The following is a 20,390-nucleotide window of genomic DNA, read 5'->3' on the forward strand; positions in this document are numbered from 1 at the left end:
GTGAATGAGTTATGACAATTAACACTTCTGTTTAGTATCACTTTAATTAAGGCACTTTTAGAAAAAGAAAAAAAAAAAGTTCGACAGCAAAATTTCAGAAAGTAAAGCTGGTCATAGAGGGATTAAAATTTGGTTAAGCAGGAACCACCCAAATTTTGATCCATCTATGGGCAGGCTGGTTGTACTTTAGTCGATCTATAGACTCAGGTTTCTTTATTTTTGTGCGAGGCGGTTGTCAGGTGCTTTAGCGCTAGAAATAGCCTCTGAAAAGCGCCTCCCATTCATTGGAGTGCGTCTTTTCACACTGGGGCAGTGCACTTGCTGGACGTTACAAAAAGTCCTGCAAACAGCATCTTTGGGGCGGGCTGGGAGTGATGTATTTAGCGTTCCCAAAACGCCCTGCCCATTGCAATGAACGGCAGTACTTCTAAAGCACCTTTAAAAGCGATTTGAAAGCACCGCAAAATTGCACTTTTTATATTTTTTGGGGGGGGGGGGGTAAAAAGCGCCACGCTAGCGACCGAAAAGCGTTGCTAAAGGGCCACAAAAACAAGCGGCGCTTTAGTGCTAAAGGCCGGGCACCTCAGTGTGAAAGTAGCCTAATAATTGCATCCTGATGTCAGGGAAACCTACTGCTGTCAGAATACAATACAGCAGTGGGAGGGATTCCCCCCATCAACACTGTATGTGAAAAGGGGCATTTAAGGGTGAATATGATCATCTTGTATATATAAATGGTCCATATTGTGAATTGATGTAAATCGGTCACTAAGTTCATTGCAAATGACAAGGGGGGTATGGATTACACTTTTAGAAATGCGGTTTAACCTATGCATATGGTAAGGCTTCTTTATAAGTAGGCTTTGGAAATGTGGAATAGCCACCCCAGTAGATTATTATTATTTATTTTTGTTTAACACAAATGACGGGTTTCTAACAGCAAAGAAATATTTACTATATAAAATTAAAAAAATTGATTGCTGATCCATGGAATATCTGAGCTAGGGGTTTTGGGACCTGTACATTTTCAAATGATTTATTAATTTTTCATTGGTTTTCAGCCTATGTAAACAAAGACATGGAAGTGGAAAGCAAGAGCATGGAAGATTGTAAAGAACTAATGGAGCAGGTGTGGTAAAGAGAAAATAGCAGGTAGAATGCAGAAAGGTTTTTTTTTTTTTAACCAAAAAAACAACGATGACTGAAAATCCCATTAAAGCTCACCACACACACACACACACTACAATCCATGTGTACACTCACCTTTTTATCTACCACCAGCTATGTAGTGCCAGGGCCTGCCTAACTGGATACAAATTAATGAAATAGATTAGCTAGGTCCCCCTATTTTACATAGTCTTGGTAAATGTAAAGCTGATTGTACAAAGATTCAATGGTCTGACATCACCTTTGAAAAAGTCACATGACGAAACGCGTCAGGCGACCACATTACCAGCTCATACTTACACCTGTAAGCTATCTGGCAGCACGCCTAATCTCCCAGCTGTGAGCTGCTAGCTTGGACACAAGAGCCGAAGGTATACACACACGGCGGTGTCGGCAGGTCTCTTTTCCTGCACAGCCATTGAGGGACAGGCAGCCAGAATAGCAGTTTTTTCCTTGCTTGGTATGACTTTGTTAGTCATTTGTTTTTAATTATAATCTGCTTTGTATGGAAGTTTACTAGTTGCTTGGGACTTCCTGTGGATTGTATATATTTTTTAAAACACTTTTTTTTACAATAAATTTTGTTTTTGGTTCATCCAAAACATTACATACTACGCTATGGGGATTCCCTTTTTTTCCATTCTTTTTACCCAATGAGTGACACCTGGGCTGGAGCCCGACATCTACATCCAGAGACCCCTGTTCCTGATATTTAAGGATTCGCTGAAGGTTACCAATAGGAGACCACAAACCATCAGACGCCAAGGTACCACCACCTGAAAGGCTTTTTGCCCCCTGGGGGGCGACGACATCTGGTGAGTGGGGATACCAAAGGGGGGAGCACAACTGTCACCATTGCTGGAGTCTAGCAGATCGGCACCAAAGTCACCATTTCCTTAAACGGTTAACCTGGACCCAGGAATTGCTTGAGGAATTTGAACCATAATCAACCTTTTTTTCCAGGGGACACACTGGGATCAATACAATTCCTAGTATTTATATTTTTTAGAACGTTGGTACTTTCTTGGATTGAGTTGTAAAAGATAAACTGTGTATCTATTTAAAGATTGTTGCCACCAATCTTAGTGCTGGGCAAGATCAGATTGGAGCTAATTGCTTACCTGCACAGTATCCTGCCCTGGAATTTTCACTGGGGGCTGGTACCCTTAACACAGACTGCATGTTATTGGGGAGTGTTATTTTATATATACTTTTTCATATTTTTTGGACACATTTCTGATTTTGTTTGGTTTACTACTTCACAACTTATGTCTTTAACACTTTATTCATTTGTTTATGCTCAGCAATTCACTTAAACCTAGAAGGTTATACACTTGTTAGTGGTACAGAAGCGCTCTGACGCTCGTTCCCACCCACCCTATTGAGCATCTAGCACAGTGTATTGCACGCCTGCACAGGATCCTGACCTACACCATTGTTTTTTTATTTTTATTTTATAAAGTTCATTTAATTCCTTGTGGTTTGGCACATTACCACCTCAGGTACGCACCCACATCGTGATAGACTGCCATCCATCTGTGGCAGCGCATCACTATTGGCATTATCAACGGGTAATCTGTCAAGGCCCCCATCCATTTCAGGGGTGTGCCACAGCAAAGGGAATCCATTCCATTGGGTTTACCTTTTATTTGACTACCCAACACCTGTTAACAGGCATACTGATCACCATCCGGTGATCTAGCTATTATTGCAGCGCCACCATCCCACCACTTTATATCTGACTAACGCGAGAAGTAGTTTTAGATTTCGCGAACTAAAAGAAGATAAAGCATACTTTTTTTTATTTAGCGCTGTATACTTACTTTCACACTGTGGAATTGCGGGTACCCACTGACCATCACTGTTGCATGAGATGGAGCTGGATCCCCTCAGAACAAAGCCTTTATCACACTCAAACGATATAACAGAATCCAATGTATATGGGCCAGTTAACCCTGACAGTCTACTTGAATTTTTAACATCTGGATTAGAGCAATTTACAGCTAAAGATTAGGAGAAAAAATAAGGTAGTATATAAAAATGGTAAAATTCTCCCATGCTACATTACAATATTTTCCATTTATTAAAAAAAAAATCAATTTAAGTATCACTAATCATCTTGCATGCAAAAGGATAAAGGCCAAGTCCAGGATTTTGATCAGGTTTCACATGCTGTACTCCTATTTAGGGTGTAACATGAAGCACATACATACACACAATGCCCCACACAGCCCTCCACCTCCCTCTACCTGAGGCTCCATTCACGTTTATCATGAGTAATAGATATAGGGCCGGATTCAGAAAGTGTGGTCAGTCGTATCTATGCACCTGATTCAGTTACGCATAGATATCCCTAAGATCCGACTGGTGTAAGGGTCTTACACCGTTGTATCTTAGGCTGCATAATCACACTGGCCGCTAGGTGGCGCTTCCGTATAGTTAAGCGAGGAATATGCAAATGAGCTAGATACGCAAATTTAGAAACGTACGTCCCACCGGGGGATTTTTTTACGTCGTTTATGTTCGGCGTATAGTTATCCCTGCTATATGAGGCGTAGCTAATGTTAAGTATGGCCGTCGTTCCCGCGCCGAGTTTTGGAATTTTTACGTTGTTTGCGCAAGTCGTTCGCGAATACGGCTGTACGTCATTTACGTTCACGTCGAATCCAATACGTCCTTGCGGCATACTTTGGCGCAATACACACTGGGATATTTTACGGACGGCGCATGCGCCGTTAAAAAAAAAAACTTCAAAAACTCGGGGTCAAGCAAAATTTAAATAAAACACGCCCCCAACATCCCCATTTGAATTAGGCGGGCTTACGCCGCCACACATACGTTACGCCGCCGTAACTAAGGGCGCAAGTTCTTTCTGAATACAGAACTTGCGCCCAAAGTTACAGCGGCGTAACGTATCTCCGATACGTTACGCCGGGCGGATAGATACACCATTGTATCTGAATCCAGCCCATAGTCATTTTTAACCACTTAAGCCCCGGACCAATATGCAGCCTAAAGACCCAAGGGGTTTTTACAGTTCGGGACTGCGTCGCTTTAACAGACAATTGCGCGGTCGTGCGACGTGGCTCCCAAACAAAATTGGCGTCCTTTTTTCCCCACAAATAGAGCTTTCTTTTGGTGGTATTTGATCACATCTGCGGTTTTTAGTTTTTGCGCTATAAACAAAAATAGAGCAACAATTTTGAAAAAAAAGCAATATTTTTTACTTTTTGCTGTAATAAATATCCCCCAAAAACATATATAAAAACATTTTTTTTCCTCAGTTTAGGCCGATACGTATTCTTCTACCTATTTTTAGTAAAAAAAATCGCAATAAGCGTTTATCGATTGGTTTGCGCAAAATTTATAGTGTTTACAAAATAGGGGATAGTTTTATTGCATTTTTATTTTTTTTTATTTTTTTACTACTAATGGCGGCGATCAGCAATTTTTTTCGTGACTGCGACATTATGGCGGACACTTCGGACAATTTTGACACATTTTTGGGACCATTGTCATTTTCACAGCAAAAAATGCATTTAAATTGCATTCTTTATTGTGAAAATGACAGTTGCAGTTTGGGAGTTAACCACAGGCGGCGCTGTAGGAGTTAGGGATCACTGTGTATGTGTTTACAACTGTTTGGGGGTGTGGCTGTAGGAATGACGTCATCGATCGTGTCTTCCCTATAAAGGGAATGACGCGATCGATGCGCCGCCATAGTGAAGGACGGGGAAGCCGTGTTTACACACGGCTCTCCTCGTTCTTCAGCTCCGGGGAGCGATCGCGACGGAGCGGCTATAAACAAATAGCCGCGCCGTGGTCCCGGATCGCTCCCCGAGCGGACCCGACCTCCGCATGTAGCGGGGGGGGTCCCGATCGGACCCCCCACCCGCTAATAGGGGAGGACGTACCCATACGCCCATGTGCCTGTACGTGCCATATTGTGGACGTATATGTACATGGGCTGGTCCTTAAGTGGTTAACAGGGGTTTTCTGAGACCCGTAAGTTATTTTTAAGGGTTTTTCTGTGTTGCAAAGGATGAGAATGTCTGCACTAGAGAAAAAAATATTGGTAGTTCCAATTTTCTTTTTTTTGTCACATATTAGTCCAGCAGTTTAGGAAATACAAAATACAAGGTCAAAATATTTGACCTTGAACAGAGCCACAAACATCCACAATCATGAAGTTGAACGTACTGTTATCCTAAAAAGAGAGGAATTAAGAGATCTCATTGAACAATAAAACAGAGCGGCTTTCCACAGACTTAAGAAAGAGGGGTACCAATGGGGTGACCTGTCGGGAAAATATCTAGCCAAAATGTTAAAAATTAAATCAAGGGGTAACTTTATCGAAAGTATACAAACGGGTAAAGGTGGTAAGGTACACAATCCCTGAAATTGCGAGATTATTTCAAGATTATTATGGGAAGCTGTAGTCGATAACCCAAAGTGACCCTCCAGATATAGTAAATAGGAGATCAGACAACACAAAAAAACTATTAACTGAAATCGGTTAAAAAAAAATCCGACTGATGAAATTAGTTCTCTAGAAGACCCCATAACAGAAGCGGAAATACGGAAACATTTAAAGGAGTCCCCCACAGGGAAAAGCCCAGGCCCGGATGGGCTGACGACCGCATACTATAAGAAGTTTAGCGAAATTCTGGTCCCCAAGATGTGTTCTTACATGAATGGTATTGGCACTAATTAGGAGATCCGCCGCGAGGCATTGGAGGCCACGATAACGATAATCCCCAAGGTAGGCAAGGACCCCTCTTTGTTTTCCAGTTACAGACCCATCTCCCTACTGAATGCAGACGTGAAGCCGTTTGTCTTCATTCTGCCGGCTAATATTTTAGCAATCATGCAGGATCTGGTACATACCGATCAAGTGGGTTTTATCCCAGGAAGGGAAAGCAGGGATAACCGCATTATAACACTACTACTGATACAGAAAATAAAATAAAAGTAATTCCCTAGGTCCACTTCTGTCAATAGAGGCTGAAAAAGCATTTGACAGAGTAGATTGGGGATTTCTTCAGAACACATTAGAGGTTTATGGGGTGGGACCCAAGATTCTGGGGCGGATAAAGGCTCTGTACAATCACCCAACCGCTAGAGTCAAAGTAAACGGGACGTATCGGGGCCATTTGAGATGTTCAACGGGACCCGACAGGGGTGTCAGCTGTCCCCCTTACCGTTTATTCTATCTTTAGAACCATTGCTGGCAGGGATTAGAAATAACCCTGACATCAGGGGGATACAGATAGAGGAAGAGGAACACAAACTTGCGGCATACGCCGATGACATTTTGCTTTACATAATGAACCCAACGATAACTCTCTCTAACTTATTAAAAACTCTTAAAAAACATATGGGGAGGTATCAAACTTTAAAATTAACCCATTCCTTAATATAAGCCTCAAAGCACAGGATGAATGCAGATAGATACAAACAAGACTTCCCAATTATCTGGAGAGATACTGAGTTAAAATATTTAGAAGTTAATATAACATAAGTTAATTTACTTACATCATTTTATTCCACTACACTACACTATGCTAACTCTCCCCAAGATTTTATACAAAATACAAATGTTACCGATTTCACTTTCGGAAGCATACTTTAAAAAACATTAAAAAAGTTATTAGGCAGGTTTATATGGCGGAATAAAAAAACGTGCATAAGTATGGCAATACTAACAAGAGATAAGGCACACGGAGGTCTGGGGGTACCGGACATCAACACATATTATATGGCTATTCATATGGCACGGGTGGTTGATTGGGTGAAAAATAGGATTTTTGTACTCACCGTAAAATCCATTTCTCTGAGTTCATGGACGGACAAAGCAGAATTGACCTTAGGGTTATATATCCTTCCTTTCAGGAGAGACTAGGCAGAAAAAAAACAGCACTTCAAGTGTTAAAACACCTCTCAGTACAGCACCTTCCAGGGGGCGGGTCCCCCGGGTACATCCCACTCTCTACATCATGCAGCCCCAGTTCGTAAACAAGCAGTACAAACAAAGGAGGGGTGGGTGCTGTGTCCGTCCATGAACTCAGAGAAATGGATTTTACGGCGAGTACAAAAATCCTATTTTCTCTTCCGTTCATGGACGGACACAGCAGCATTGACCTTAGGGACGTCCAAGCAGTGTCAAAAGAATTTCAAGGGGTGGGAAAAAACACAGCAAACCAAGCTTCACCCCAAACAAGCCAGAGTACCTCAACGGAGGAACTTAACCTTAAACAGCCACCTGTAAAACCTTGCGGCCAAAAAAGGCATCCGAAGATGCACTCACATCCACCTTGTAAAACTTTGAGAAGGTGTGGATTGACGACCAGGTCGCTGCCTTACACACCTGTAAAACAGACGCTTGATGGTGGAAAGCCCAAGAGGCCCCTATCGCCCTGGTCGAATGCGCCGTAACCTGAAAGGGGGCGCCCGCCCCTTTAGGGCATAGACCTGGAGCACGACCTGTCTGATCCACCTACAAATGGTGGCCGACGAGACCGTCAGACCTTTCTTAGGACCAGTCACCGACATGAACAGTGAGTCCGACTTCCAAAACGGAGACGTAGCAGACAAGTACACCCGTAGGGCCCGAACCACGTCCAAGGAATGCAAAGTGGCCTCCTTCGGGTTTTTCGGCCGAGGACATAAGGATGGCAAAACAATGTCCTTATTAATGTGAAAAGTCGAAACAACCTTTGGAAGGAATGACGGCTGCGGCCGCAGCACCACCTTATCCTTATGGATGATCAAGTAAGGAGCCCTGCAAGACAAGGCCGCCAGTTCAGATACCCGTCTGACCAAGGTAATTGCCACCAGGAAAACCACCTTCTGGGACAGAGTCAACAAGGGAATCTTTCGAATGTCCTCAAACGGAGCCCCTTGAAGCACCGAAAGGACTAAATTCAAGTCCCATGGAGGCAGTGGAAGACGCACAGGAGGGGCCACATGCCGAACCCCCTGCACAAACGTACGCACCAGGGAGTACGCCGCCAAGGGTTGCTGAAAGTAGACGGCTAAAGCCGAAATCTGACTCTTAACCGTACTTAAGGCGAGAGCCTGATCCACTCCACGCTGTAAGAACAGCAGAATCCGGGACAGCACGTATGTACGGGGGTGCCAGTTCATCTCTTCACACAGAGATGTAGGCCTTCCACGTACGATAGTAAATCTGTCGTGAAGTAGACTTCCGTGCTCGTAGCATGGTAGAGATCACCGAGCCCGACAGGACCTGGCTCTCAACAGCCACGCCGTTAAAGCCAGCGACTGTAAAGCAGGGTGAAAGATAGGACCCTGCGACAGAAGATCTTCTCTCAGGGGTAGACGCCAAGGGACGTCTGCCAACAGACACACCAGGTCCGCGTACCAGGGAATGCGTGGCCAATCCGGAGCGATCAGGATTGTTGGTATCCCCTCGGCTTCCACTCTGCGCAGCAGCTAAGGAAGAAGCTTCAGAGGAGGGAAGGCGTAGATTAGGAGATAGTGACCCCATGGTGCCACCAACGCGTCTGACGCGTCCGCCCACGGGTCTCTTGACCTGGCCACAAACCGTGACACCTTACGATTGAGACGGGACGCCAGAAGATCCACGTCCGGAGTGCCCCACTTGTGGCACAAACTCCGGGAACACTTCCGGGTGTAGCGACCATTCTCCTTGGTCTAGCGCTTGATGACTTAGGTAGTCTGCTTGCCAGTTCAGCACCCCTGGAATGTACACGGCCGACAGAGCCGGAACGTACCTTTCGGCCCACCGGAGGATGTGTGCGACTTCCGTCGCTGCACCCAAGCTCCGTGTCCCCCCTGATGATCGACGTATGCCACGGCCGAGGCGTTGACGGACTGGATCCTGACCGGTCGATCCTGCAGACCCAGAGACCACTTGAAAAGACACAACTTGATCGCTCGGAGCTCCAGAACATTGATCGGTAGGCGGGACTCCTCCCGAGTCCAGCGCCCCTGGGCTGACTGGACACCCCAGACACCCCCCCAGCTGGAGAGGCTGTCATCAGTCGTGACGACTGTCCAATGGCACGGCAGAAACGATTTTGTGGTTCGAAGTACCGGAGATGTCAGCCACCACACTAGGGAGGACCTGACCAGTCGATTCACCCGAATCTGGTAATCCAGAGACAAGGGAAGCTTGTCCCAACGTGACAGAAGCTCTTTCTGCAACACTCGAGTGTGAAATTGAGCATACGGGACCGCCTCGAAAGAGGCCACCATCAGACCCAGCACTCTCAAGCAAAAGCAAAGCGACGCCCACTGCTGGGTCGCCAAACGCTGCATTGGGAGGAAAAACCCTCGCCTCTGAGGAGTCCAAGACTAACCCCCGGTATTCCAGCCGCTGGGACGTACCAGTACTGACTTCTGGGTATTCAATAGCCAAACAAATTCTCGGAAGGTCCGACAGGTGATAGACACATCCTCTTCTAACTCTGATCTTGAAGAAGCTCTCAGAAGGTCGTCCAGGTATCCTACGATAGCGTTCCTGGCCACAAACCGTGACGCCTTACGATTGAGACGGGACGCCAGAAGATCCACGTCCGGAGTGCCCCACTTGTGGCACAAACTCCGGAACACTTCCGGGTGTAGCGACCATTCTCCTTGGTCTAGCGCTTGATGACTTAGGTAGTCTGCTTGCCAGTTCAGCACCCCTGGAATGTACACGGCCGACAGAGCCGGAACGTACCTTTCGGCCCACCGGAGGATGTGTGCGACTTCCGTCGCTGCACCCGAGCTCCGTGTCCCCCCCTGATGATCGACGTATGCCACGGCCGAGGCGTTGACTGGACTGGATCCTGACCGGTCAATCCTGCAGACCCAGAGACCACTTGGAGAGACAACTTGATCGCTCGGAGCTCCAGTACATTGATCGGTAGGCGGGACTCCTCCTGATCACTACGATAGCGATCCTGCGCTGCCTCAGCAGGGCCAGAATCAGAGCGAGCACCTTGGTGAAAGCCTGTGGTGCCGAGGCCAGGCGGAACGGGAGGGCCACAAATTGAAAGTGGTCCTCTCCGACCCCAAAACGCAGAAATCTCTGGTATTTTGCGCATATAGGGATATGCAGGTACGCATCCCTGATATCCAAGGATGCTAGAAAATCCCCCTGATGGAGCGCTGCCACTACTGAATGAATCGACTCCATCCTGAATTTTTGCACTTTGACAAAACAATTGAGGGCCTTGAGGTCCAGGATTGGACGGACCCCTTCCTTCTTGGGGACTACAAACAGATTGGAGTAAAACCCCTGAAACCGTTTCGTAGAGGGAACCGGCACAATCACTCCCCTGACCAGCAGATCCTGGACAGCCCCTGACAGAGCCTTCCGGAGGAAGCTGGAGGATGGAAAGAAAAAATCTGTTTGGTGGACAAGAGAGAAACGTTATCTTGTACCCCAAGGAAACTACTTCGCGAACCCAGCGGTACCAAGTGCGCTTTTGCCCTTTAGCGGGCGCCTTAGCACTCTGAAAACGTTTTTCCTGCCGCACTTGGTGGGCGAAAAAACACTTGGGTAGTAAAGGAGGGCCCTTGCTTACGGCGAGGCTCCTTACCCTTCCCAGACTGCGGGAGCAGAGTGCTCTTACCGCCTGCGGCATCTTTTATGATGTATTCCAGGGACGCCCCAAAAAGCCGTTCACCCTTAAAGGGCAAGTCCACCAAGGCCTTTTTAGAAGACTGGTCCGCAGACCAACACTTCAGCCACACAAGGCGGCGTAGCACCACCGCGTAGGTGGAAGCCCTGGAGAGCAAGGGAAGCTTATCCAGGGCCGACTCACAGACAAACTTTAGGCCCTGCACCAACTGGTCGGCCAGGTCCACACAGGTCTCAGGAGCATTATGCGACTCCAGTTCCTGCAGCAAGGACTCTGCCCATTCGGTAAGTGTCTGCGACACCAGAGCCCCGGCCAAGACCGGTCTCGCCGCCGACCTCACCACTGTGAACATGGAGCGGGCCACAGCCTCAGCTCCCCTATCTGCGGGGTCCTTAAAAGTGGGAGCCCCCTCCACAGGTAACGTGGTAGCCTTGTTCAGTCTGGACACAGGGGGGGGTCCACTGACGGAGGAGATACCTGTTTGAGGAGGATTTCCTAAAAAAGTGGGTAACGGACCGCAAAGTATTTTGGAACAGCAAAAACCTTCTGCGGCCGATCCCATTCCTTGTACAACAGTTTGTCCAGATATGGAACACAAGTTAACACTTTTGCGGTACGGGGTGGCTTGCGGAACCCAAAAGGGACCGGCGTCTCTGGTGCCCCCGCCGAATCCTCAAGTTTGAGTATCCCGCACCGCAGTGATAAGAGCTCCAACAAACGCCTTATCATGCTCTGACCCTGAAGCAGAGTCACCCTCACTGTCCATGTGGGCTAGGCCTGCATCATCTGATATGACGGAACCAGGGCCAGACACAGTAGCAGGGCCTGATTTTGTGTCAGAGACATCCCCAGAGGAAGGCGTAGGGAGGGGGCGCTTTTTACCCCCCTTCTGGCCACACGCAGCTTCAACCCTGGCAACAAACGACTCAAGGACTGCAGTCATAGCATCCACTGATGCCGCAGGAACAGGGGCACTAAGGGTTAACTCTGGCATGCTTGGGGTAGAAGCCTCCTGTTCGGACGCCATGCTGACCCATCATAAATGCCGCCCTTGTACTGCAAGGCAAGACCCACAGGCCACCCTCCCGGCCGCAACAGAGAGCAGGGGATCCCCCAGAGGACTCACCACCCCACCAGGCTGTAGCGCCGCTGAGAAGCTGAAAACACTGTCCGTGCTGTCTTGTCCCTCAGGAAGTGTGCTGAGAGCATTGGCGCCTTTATTCTAGTCACTAGAGGCCAAAACCTTTCCAAGATGACCGCCGATATGCAGGAAAAACAGCATGCGGGCTACAAGAAAATGGCCGCCGATACAATAGGAGCGTGTCACCGGCAAAATGGCGGCCATACACTTGTTTTAAAACATAGTGTGAGAAAAAACAGCAGTACACAGCAAATGCACCCGACCCTGCAGGACCCCCCCAACACACGCACATCATAAAAGACAAAAAACAGCACCCCACAGCAGCGCAGCCCCCGGTAGTAACGGAGCCCCTCAGGAGGACCCCCCACCTCACGGCCGCCACCCAGAATGTGGGAAAGGAGGAAGAGGAAGGGAGTGAGGAAAGCAGGGCGGACCCTCGATGGACCTCCCCAGGAATGCACCAGCCGAACCACCATGCCAAGGCAAGGGGGATACTACTTACCCATCCTGCGACCACCGGCTGGAGGTATTCCAGACAGACTCAACGTCCGCAGCAGATACGGCATGGCTGTCGGCCCGGCACACTGACTCAGCCATAGAGATGGTCATATGTGTGCCCTGCAGCATATAGCTCACCAGCCACCCCTGGAGCAACGGGGCATGTCGTGGACGGCCCAGCGCGTAGCTAAATGCCGGCACACACTCGATGGCCGAACATGGGGGGACTACAAGGATCGAAGATCCAGCCTGTCACCCAGTCGGCAGTTGATTGTAGATCCCAGGATCCAAAAAGGCAGGAAAAACCAAATAAAAGCGACAAAAAAAAATAAAAAATAAAAATCGCAGAAAAAAACCTCCAGAGCACATGGGCCCAGAGGAGCCATGTCTTCCAACGCTAGGCAGAAAAAAACTGGGGCTGGATGATGCAGAGAGTGGGATGTACCCGGGGGACCCGCCCCCTGGGAGGTGCTGTACTGAGAGAAGTGTTTTAACACTTGAAGTGCTGTTTTTTCGGCCTAGTCTCTCCTGAAAGGAAGGATATATAACCCTAAGGTGAATGCTGCTGTGTCCGTCCATGGAAGAGAAAATAATAAACAGAAAAGTTGGGTTAAGTTGGAAAGTAGTATAAATAAGTCAAAAGAGATTTGGATCCCAGCACAGTTTAGACAGCAAAAAGAGCACATGCACATGATTACACTGACATCAATGTCAATTTGGGATAGGGTACACAAAAAAGAAAAATGGAGATTATTTTGCACCGGGGAAGGCAAGTTTGTTTGGTAATTGGATAAAAAAAAACAGACGCACAACTAAAGGACATATTAAGACGGTAAAATTTGCACTTGTCATGAATTAAGTATAAAAAAATAAATATTGGAGCGAAACAGGTGACGATATGCACAGCTGAAACATTTCGTGGAATCCCTCCCTTATCCGATTAGGCCGGAGGGTAATCTGCTCCCATTAGAGCGTTTGTGCTCAGGGCCGAACGGAAGGAGTGGGATTTCCCCGATCTATAAAATATTGATAGGGTTAAAAAATCCGGGGCCACCTTCGTATATTAAAAAATGGGAAGAGGAGTTGGAAATAGGTGAAACTGAGATAGATGTTGGGAAAATGTTACAGGTGACGCATATTACAACAACCAATTGTGGGCTGATAGAAATTAATTTCAAATGCCTAGCACGCTGGTATATAACCCCGGACATAGCAGGGGGACAGGGGGACCACTTCACTACCACCTACACCAGCTCCTTCAGGCATAAAAGTGTATTTAAATTTAACCGCAAGTTCGGCTGCTCTTGGAGACAAGATGGTGTTGGATCCTTCAGGGTGCACCAAGCAGAGGCACCCTCCCCCAGCTGAGAGACGATTCACTCAGCCTGGAGACCGCCCTGATGAATCTTCTGATCCCAACCAAACTCCAACACACACTCCCTCCAAAGACAAACGCTGGCATGATGGGGAGATCCCATTCAGACACCCCATTCCACCCCAGACTACAGTAGAAGACCCTACTCTGCAGCTATGTATATATTCATTTTTATATTTGTATATATTCATTTTTTGGAAATCCGGATGTATCAGAGTTCCTGAATTACAATAGTACCAAAGGTAAACTAATCCGAAAACTACCAAAAAAAAAAAAAAAGCGTTTTTGAATAGTTTTTTTGGTGCTTATCTAATAGTTTTTTTTGTAATTAAATAAATAGATGCTCCCCGCTGAAAACATTGCCGGTGGAAAAGAATTCCACCTCCTAACGGCTCTTACAGTAAAAGAACCCTCTACGCAGTTTAATGTTAAACCAATTTCTTTTAATTTTAGTGAATGGTCGCGTGCCTTATTAAATTCCCTTTCGCAGAAAAGTTTTATCCCTATTGTGGGGTCACCAGTACGGTATTTGTACATTGAAATCATATCCCCACTCAATCTCTTCTTCAGAGAGAACAAGTTCAGTGCTTGTAACCTTTCTTCACAACCAAGGTCCTCTAGTCTCCTTATTAGTTTTGTTGCCCTTCTCTAAACTCTTTTTAGTTCCAGCATATCTCTGCATCCAGAACTGGACGGCATACTCCAGGTGCGGCCGGACAAGGGTCTTGTAGAGTGGGAGAATTATCGTTCCATCTCTGGAGTTAATCCCCTTTTTAATGCATGCCAATATTATGTTTGCTTTGTTAGCAGCAGCTTGGCATTGCATGCCATTGCTGAGCCTGTCATCTACGACCCCCAGGTCCTTTTCCATCCTAGATTCCCCACAGAGGTTCTCCCCCCAATGAGTAGAGTGAAACAATGAAAGTGAAATTCCTTTAAATTTCGTACCTGGGGGGTGTATATAGTATGCCTGTAAAGTAGCGCATGTTTTCCGTGTTTAGAACTGTCCCTGCACAAAATGCAATTTCTAAAAAGAAAAAAAAGTAATTTAAAAAACTATTCGCGGCCATTCATGAATTGTCGGGTCCGGGCAATACAGAGCAAAGTCATTGAAAAATAAATAAATAAATAAACGGCAGGGGTGGTGACCCCCCCCCCCCCCATTACCAGGTCCTTTGGGTCTGGTATGAATATTAAGGGGAACCCTGCAAAAAAAATGGCATGGGCCCCCCCCCAAGAATCCATACCAGACCCTTATACGAACATGCAACCTGGCAGGCCGCAGGAAAAGAGGGGGGGACGAGAGAGAGCCCCTCCCCTCCTGAACCGTACCAGGCCACATGCCCTCAACATGGGGAGGATGTCCCCATGTTGATGGAGACAAGGGCCTCATCCCCACAACCCTTGCCCAGTGGTTGTGGGGGTCTGCGGGCAGGGGGGGCTTATCGAAATCTGGAAGCCCCCTTTAACAAAGGGGAACTCCAGATCCCGGCCCCCCGATGTGAATTGGTAACTGGGTACATTGTACCCCTACCATTTCACAAAGAAAGTGTAAAAAAATTGTAAAAAACACGGACACAACTGAACAAGTCCTTTATTTAAAAAAATAAAATTACAGCGATGTAATCCCATCTCCCCGATGTCCAACGATGATCCATTCTCCAGCGACGCTGCAGTCTCCACTCATTCTCCAGCGAGGAACAAAACCATGATGCTGGAAATTAATTTTTTATTTTTAAATTAAGGACTTGTCCAGCTGTGTCTGTATGTTTATTTTATTTTTACACTTTCTTTGTAAAATGGTGGGGGCACGTGGCCTGGTACGGTTCAAAAAGGGGGAGCGCTCTCACCCCCCCCCCTCTTTTCCTGCGGCTTGCCAGGTTGCCTGCTTGGATAAGGGTCTGGTATGGATTTTTGAGGGGAACCCTCACACCATTTTTTTTTTATTTTGGTGCGGGGTTCCCCTTAAAATCCATACCAGGCCTGAAGGGTCTGGTATGGATTTTTGGGGGAACCCTGCACCATTTAAAAGGTTCCCCTCAATATCCATTCCAGGAGGTTCCCCTTAATATTTATACATGACCCAATGGGCCTGGTAATGGACTGGGGGGACCCCTGCCACTTTTTTCAATGACTTTAATCTGTATTGCCGGTGTCTTGCCGAAAAAGGTCCCCGGCGGATTATGCCCCCCCCCCCCGTAATGAGAAGGCACGGCGCTGGTCTCCGAAAATTGCTAAAACATGTAGCTCTAGACGGCGCCTGAGCACGCTTCTGACATACAGGCTCATTCCTTAACATTCCTGTGGACATGGAGGATGTTAAAAAAGAGCCAGGAGGCTGAGAGAGTGAAGCGAGGACGGGGGGGCCCCCGACTGGCCACTTACAGCGAGGTCCACGCAGGCGCCGCATGTTCAGCTATTTTCGGAGGCATGTGCAGTACAGGGGGGGCATAATCCGCCGGGGGGGACACTTATCGGCAGAACACCGGGACCCAACAATTCATGAATGAGTAGTTTTAAATGACTTGTTTTCCTTTAGAAAATTACATTTTGTGCAGGGACAGTTCTAAACACTGAAAACATGCACTACTTTACAGGCATACTATAGACACCCCCCCCCCCCCCAGGTATGAAATTTAAAGGAATAGTTCACCTTTATTGTTTTACTTTAAGCATTATTAAAATCACTGCAGTTTTTAAAACTTATTTTGCATTGATACATGTCCCTTGGGGCAGGACCCAGGTCCCCAAACACTTTTTATGACAATAACTTGCATATTAACCTTTAAAATTAGCACTTTTGATTTTTCATGTTCGTGTCCCATAGACTTTAAACGGTGTTTGAACAAATTTTTTGCCTGTTCCCATGTTTTGGTGCGAACCGAACCTGGGGGTGTTCGGCCCATCCCTATACTGTAGATTATATACTCCTGAATATACATGCATAGACAGGTAGCAGTCCCTTTTAGATACAATTGGCAGACTCTTATCTAATAGTTTTTTTGAAATTATCGAGGCCCCCCACTGATACCACCGCCTGTTGAAGGGAATTTCACATCCTAACCGCTCTTACAGTAAATAACCCTCTACGTCATTAATTTTGATGAGTGGCCATGTGTCTTGTTAAACTCCCTTCCACAAAAAAGTTTCATCCCTATTGTCGGGTCACCAGTATGGTATTTGTTAATTGAAATCATATCCCCTCTCAAGCATCTCTTCTCCAGAGAGAATAAGCTCAGTGCTCGCAACCTTTCTTCATATCCAATGTCCTCCAGACCCTATATAAGCTTTGTTGGCCATCTGTGTACTCACTCCACTTCCAGTACATACTTTGAGGACTGGTGCCCAGAACTGGACAGCATACTCTAGGTGCAGCCGGACCTGGACTGCTGGACCATATTCTTTGTGTCCCCATTGCAGGCAGAGATTGTTTAGACCAGCTGGTGTCCTCCATTGAGCATGCTCAACTTCAGATCCCTTCGAAACTCATTTGCTCCTTTTTCTTTATGTGCAGCCCACATTTGTCACACATGGGCATACATACACAGTGGTAAATGACAATCATTTACTATTATCCTTAATAAAAGTGATTACCTATTAGAAATGAATAAAATATTAGGAGATTAGGATACTTACACCTGCCCCCCAGATCTCAACATTAAATATAAAACTGAATTGGAAAATTTGGTATATATAGAGGTTTCCAACAAGGTATTCTCAATAGAAAAGAAAGATTTTTTGGTACCTATAGCACCACGTACTCCGGTAATTTATTGCCTGCCAAAAATACATAAACATCCTACTTGCCCCCCGGGATGCCCTATTAGTGGTATAGACTCCACTACGTCCTGGGTGGGCAAATAGATTGATTTCCATTTACAACCATTAATCAATAAGATGCCATCATATATAAAAGATTCCCACCATGTTATTAACATACTGGCAGGCCTCACCCCTACAGCGGGGATGTGGCTAGTGACAGCGGATGCCACATCTCTATATATGGTGATCCCACATACCTTAGGCCTGTGTGCGGTGGAATACTTTTTAAAGTGGAGTTCCACCCATTTTTTTATGTTTGTCTGTGCTGCATGCTCTAATCTCATAGTGTTCAGAATGGACAATTTTTATTTAATTTGTTGCTTGTAAATACCTTGATTTTGTAGTCCTTCATTACTTCCTCCTCCTTATTTGCCTAGGCTATTTGCAAGGGTTTCTGGGATAGGCATCATGTTTCCCAGTAGTCCTTGCAAACCTGACTGAAACCTATTACATTGCTTGAGCACTGAGCATGTGCGAGATATGCAAAGCTGAAATCCAGGAAGTCATACAGTCTGGCTTCATGATGCCCACACTTAAGATGGCCATGGTCTATTTCTAGATTATAAACTATTTAAATGCTGTAACAACCTAACAAAACGGATCTTAGTTTACAGACTAACTTTACTAGAATACATTAAGCTTGTGTATTACAGGGGTTTTTATATTTAAAAAGTGAAATTGTGGCCGGAACTCCCCTTTAAGGCGGGATTCAGTTCTCTATGATGAGAAAAACCTACGTTAGACTTACCGGTAACGGTATTTCTACGAACCTTCCAGGACGGCACCTGAGAGATGATGGCTCCTCCCTGCAGGAAACACAATCACATGACAGATTAAAAGGCCCCACCCATCTCATTGTTCCCCAGTATGTATTAGAGTAATCCTAAACTGGTTCACATGGGACGTAGTTCCTTTTAGGTACTTACCTTTTCCCTCCACTTAGGGCGGGAAGTATGCCTGCCGTCCTGGAAGGTTCATAGAAATACCGTTACCGGTAAGTCTAACGTAGGTTTTCTCCCTTCACCTTCCAGGATGGCACCTGAGAGGATGATCAAGGAAACACAGGCCTACCTTCAGGGTGGGACCACAGCTTGTAGAACCTTTCGACCAAAGGCTAAGTCTTGCTGTGACAACATTTCCACACGATAGTGCTTCAGGAAAGTATGACGGCTGGACCAGGTGGCCGCACTGCGGATTTGTTCCCAGGAGGCCCCTGCTTTCTCAGCCCAGGAAGTTGCTAAGGATCTGGTAGAATGAGCCTTGATATTAGTAGGGGCTGCCATTTCCGTGCCTACATAAGCCCCTGCTATAGCTTTTCTAACCTGGAGACTGAGGCTTTTGAAGCCTGCAGTCCCTTCCTGGGCCCAGCATGTAGAACTAAAAGACCTCCTAAAGCTCTTAGTTCTCTCCAGATAAGTGAGAAGACACCTTCTAACATCTAGACAGTGAAACTTTCTTTTATGTTCTTTGGTTCAGAACAAAAGGACGGCAATATTATGTCTTGCGTCCTATGAAATAAGGATGCCACTTTTGGTAGGTACAGGGGGTCTGCTCTAAGTGTGATCCTATCTGCCTGTACCCTCAGGAAGGGTTCTTTCATGGACAGCGCCTACAAGTCCCCTACCCTCCTGGCCGAAGTAATGGCTAACAAAAAGGTCAACTTTAGGGTTAGAGATTTAAGTGAAACCTCTTCAATGGGTTCAAATGTGTAAATAGATAACGCCTCTAACACCCTTGTTAAGTCCCAAGGCGGAAAACAAAATTTTTGGACTGGAGAGACTCTCTCTCTTGCTAACAAAAACGTTTAACAAGGTCCTCTTTAGCCAATCTTCGATCGAGATAGACTGAGAGGGCCGCTACCTGAACCCACAGGGTACTAACTTTCAACCCCAGGTCTACCCCCTCCTGGAGGAAGTCCAGGATAACTGGGATATAAGTTGAATCGACCTGTCTATCCTTAACCCAGGAATAGAAGGTCTTCCAAACTTTTGAATAAATTTTTCTAGTTACCGGTTTTCTGCTCAGGAGAAGCATACTAATGACCTTCTCTGAACAACCCTTACGTTTCAAGATCTGGCGCTCAGTAACCAAGCTGCCAGCTGAAAGAATTCCGGCTTCGGATGAAGTACTGGGCCCTGTCTGAGGAGATCTGCCCTGTACGGAAGTTTTTGTGGTTTTACCACCGCCATGGATCTTAGGTTTGCAAACCAAGTTCTTCTTGGCCACCATGGGGCTATCAGAAGAATTTTGCCGAGAGACCTGCTGAGCTTCTGCAGGACCCGCGGAATAAGCGTCACAGGTGAAGGCGTAAGCCAGCCCGAAGTGCCAGGTCTGGGATAGCGCATCCAGAACCTCCGACTGAGGTTCCTGGGAAATCGAGAAATACCTCTTTACCTTCCTGTTTTGCCGGTTGGCAAATAAGTCTATTTCTGGATTTCCGAAGCACTGTACCAGGGTTAGAAACACCTCCTGGTTCAGTTCCCATTCCTCCTGCCTCAGCTGCTGACAGCTGAGGAAGTCTGCTTCTATATTGCTTGTCCCTTTTATGTGTATGGCTGAGATGGAGAGGACTCTCCCTTCTGCCCACTCCAAGATTTCCTTGGATAATTCTAGTAGAGGGCTGGACCTGGTCCCTCCCTGGTGACCCAAGTATGCTACCTTGATATCCTCCTGGAAGGCTATTAAGGCTTCCCCCACCGCTCTGAGCTCCCTGTAATTGGATGACCTGCGAGCTAGTGAGCTTTCCCATTGACAATGAGCTTTCTTCTTTTCT

At 46.5% G+C, this 20,390-nt stretch overlaps 1 protein-coding gene across 3 annotated transcripts in view; it reads right to left on the reverse strand.

The window, feature by feature from the left end:
* Positions 1-20,390, reverse strand: part of LOC120928428 (C4b-binding protein alpha chain-like) — a 262,555-nt gene that overhangs the window by 38,752 nt on the left and 203,413 nt on the right. For 2 of the 3 annotated variants that reach the window (XM_040339532.1, XM_040339534.1), the window contains one exon: positions 2,991-3,170. The exons of the other annotated variant lie outside the window; for it this stretch is intronic. In XM_040339532.1, the coding sequence (XP_040195466.1) occupies positions 2,991-3,170 (180 nt within the window). The remainder of the gene's footprint in view (positions 1-2,990; positions 3,171-20,390) is intronic. 3 annotated transcript variants of the gene reach the window in all.

The sequence above is a fragment of the Rana temporaria genome, chromosome 2 (genome assembly GCF_905171775.1).
Source record: "Rana temporaria chromosome 2, aRanTem1.1, whole genome shotgun sequence".
Lineage (NCBI taxonomy): Eukaryota > Metazoa > Chordata > Amphibia > Anura > Ranidae > Rana > Rana temporaria.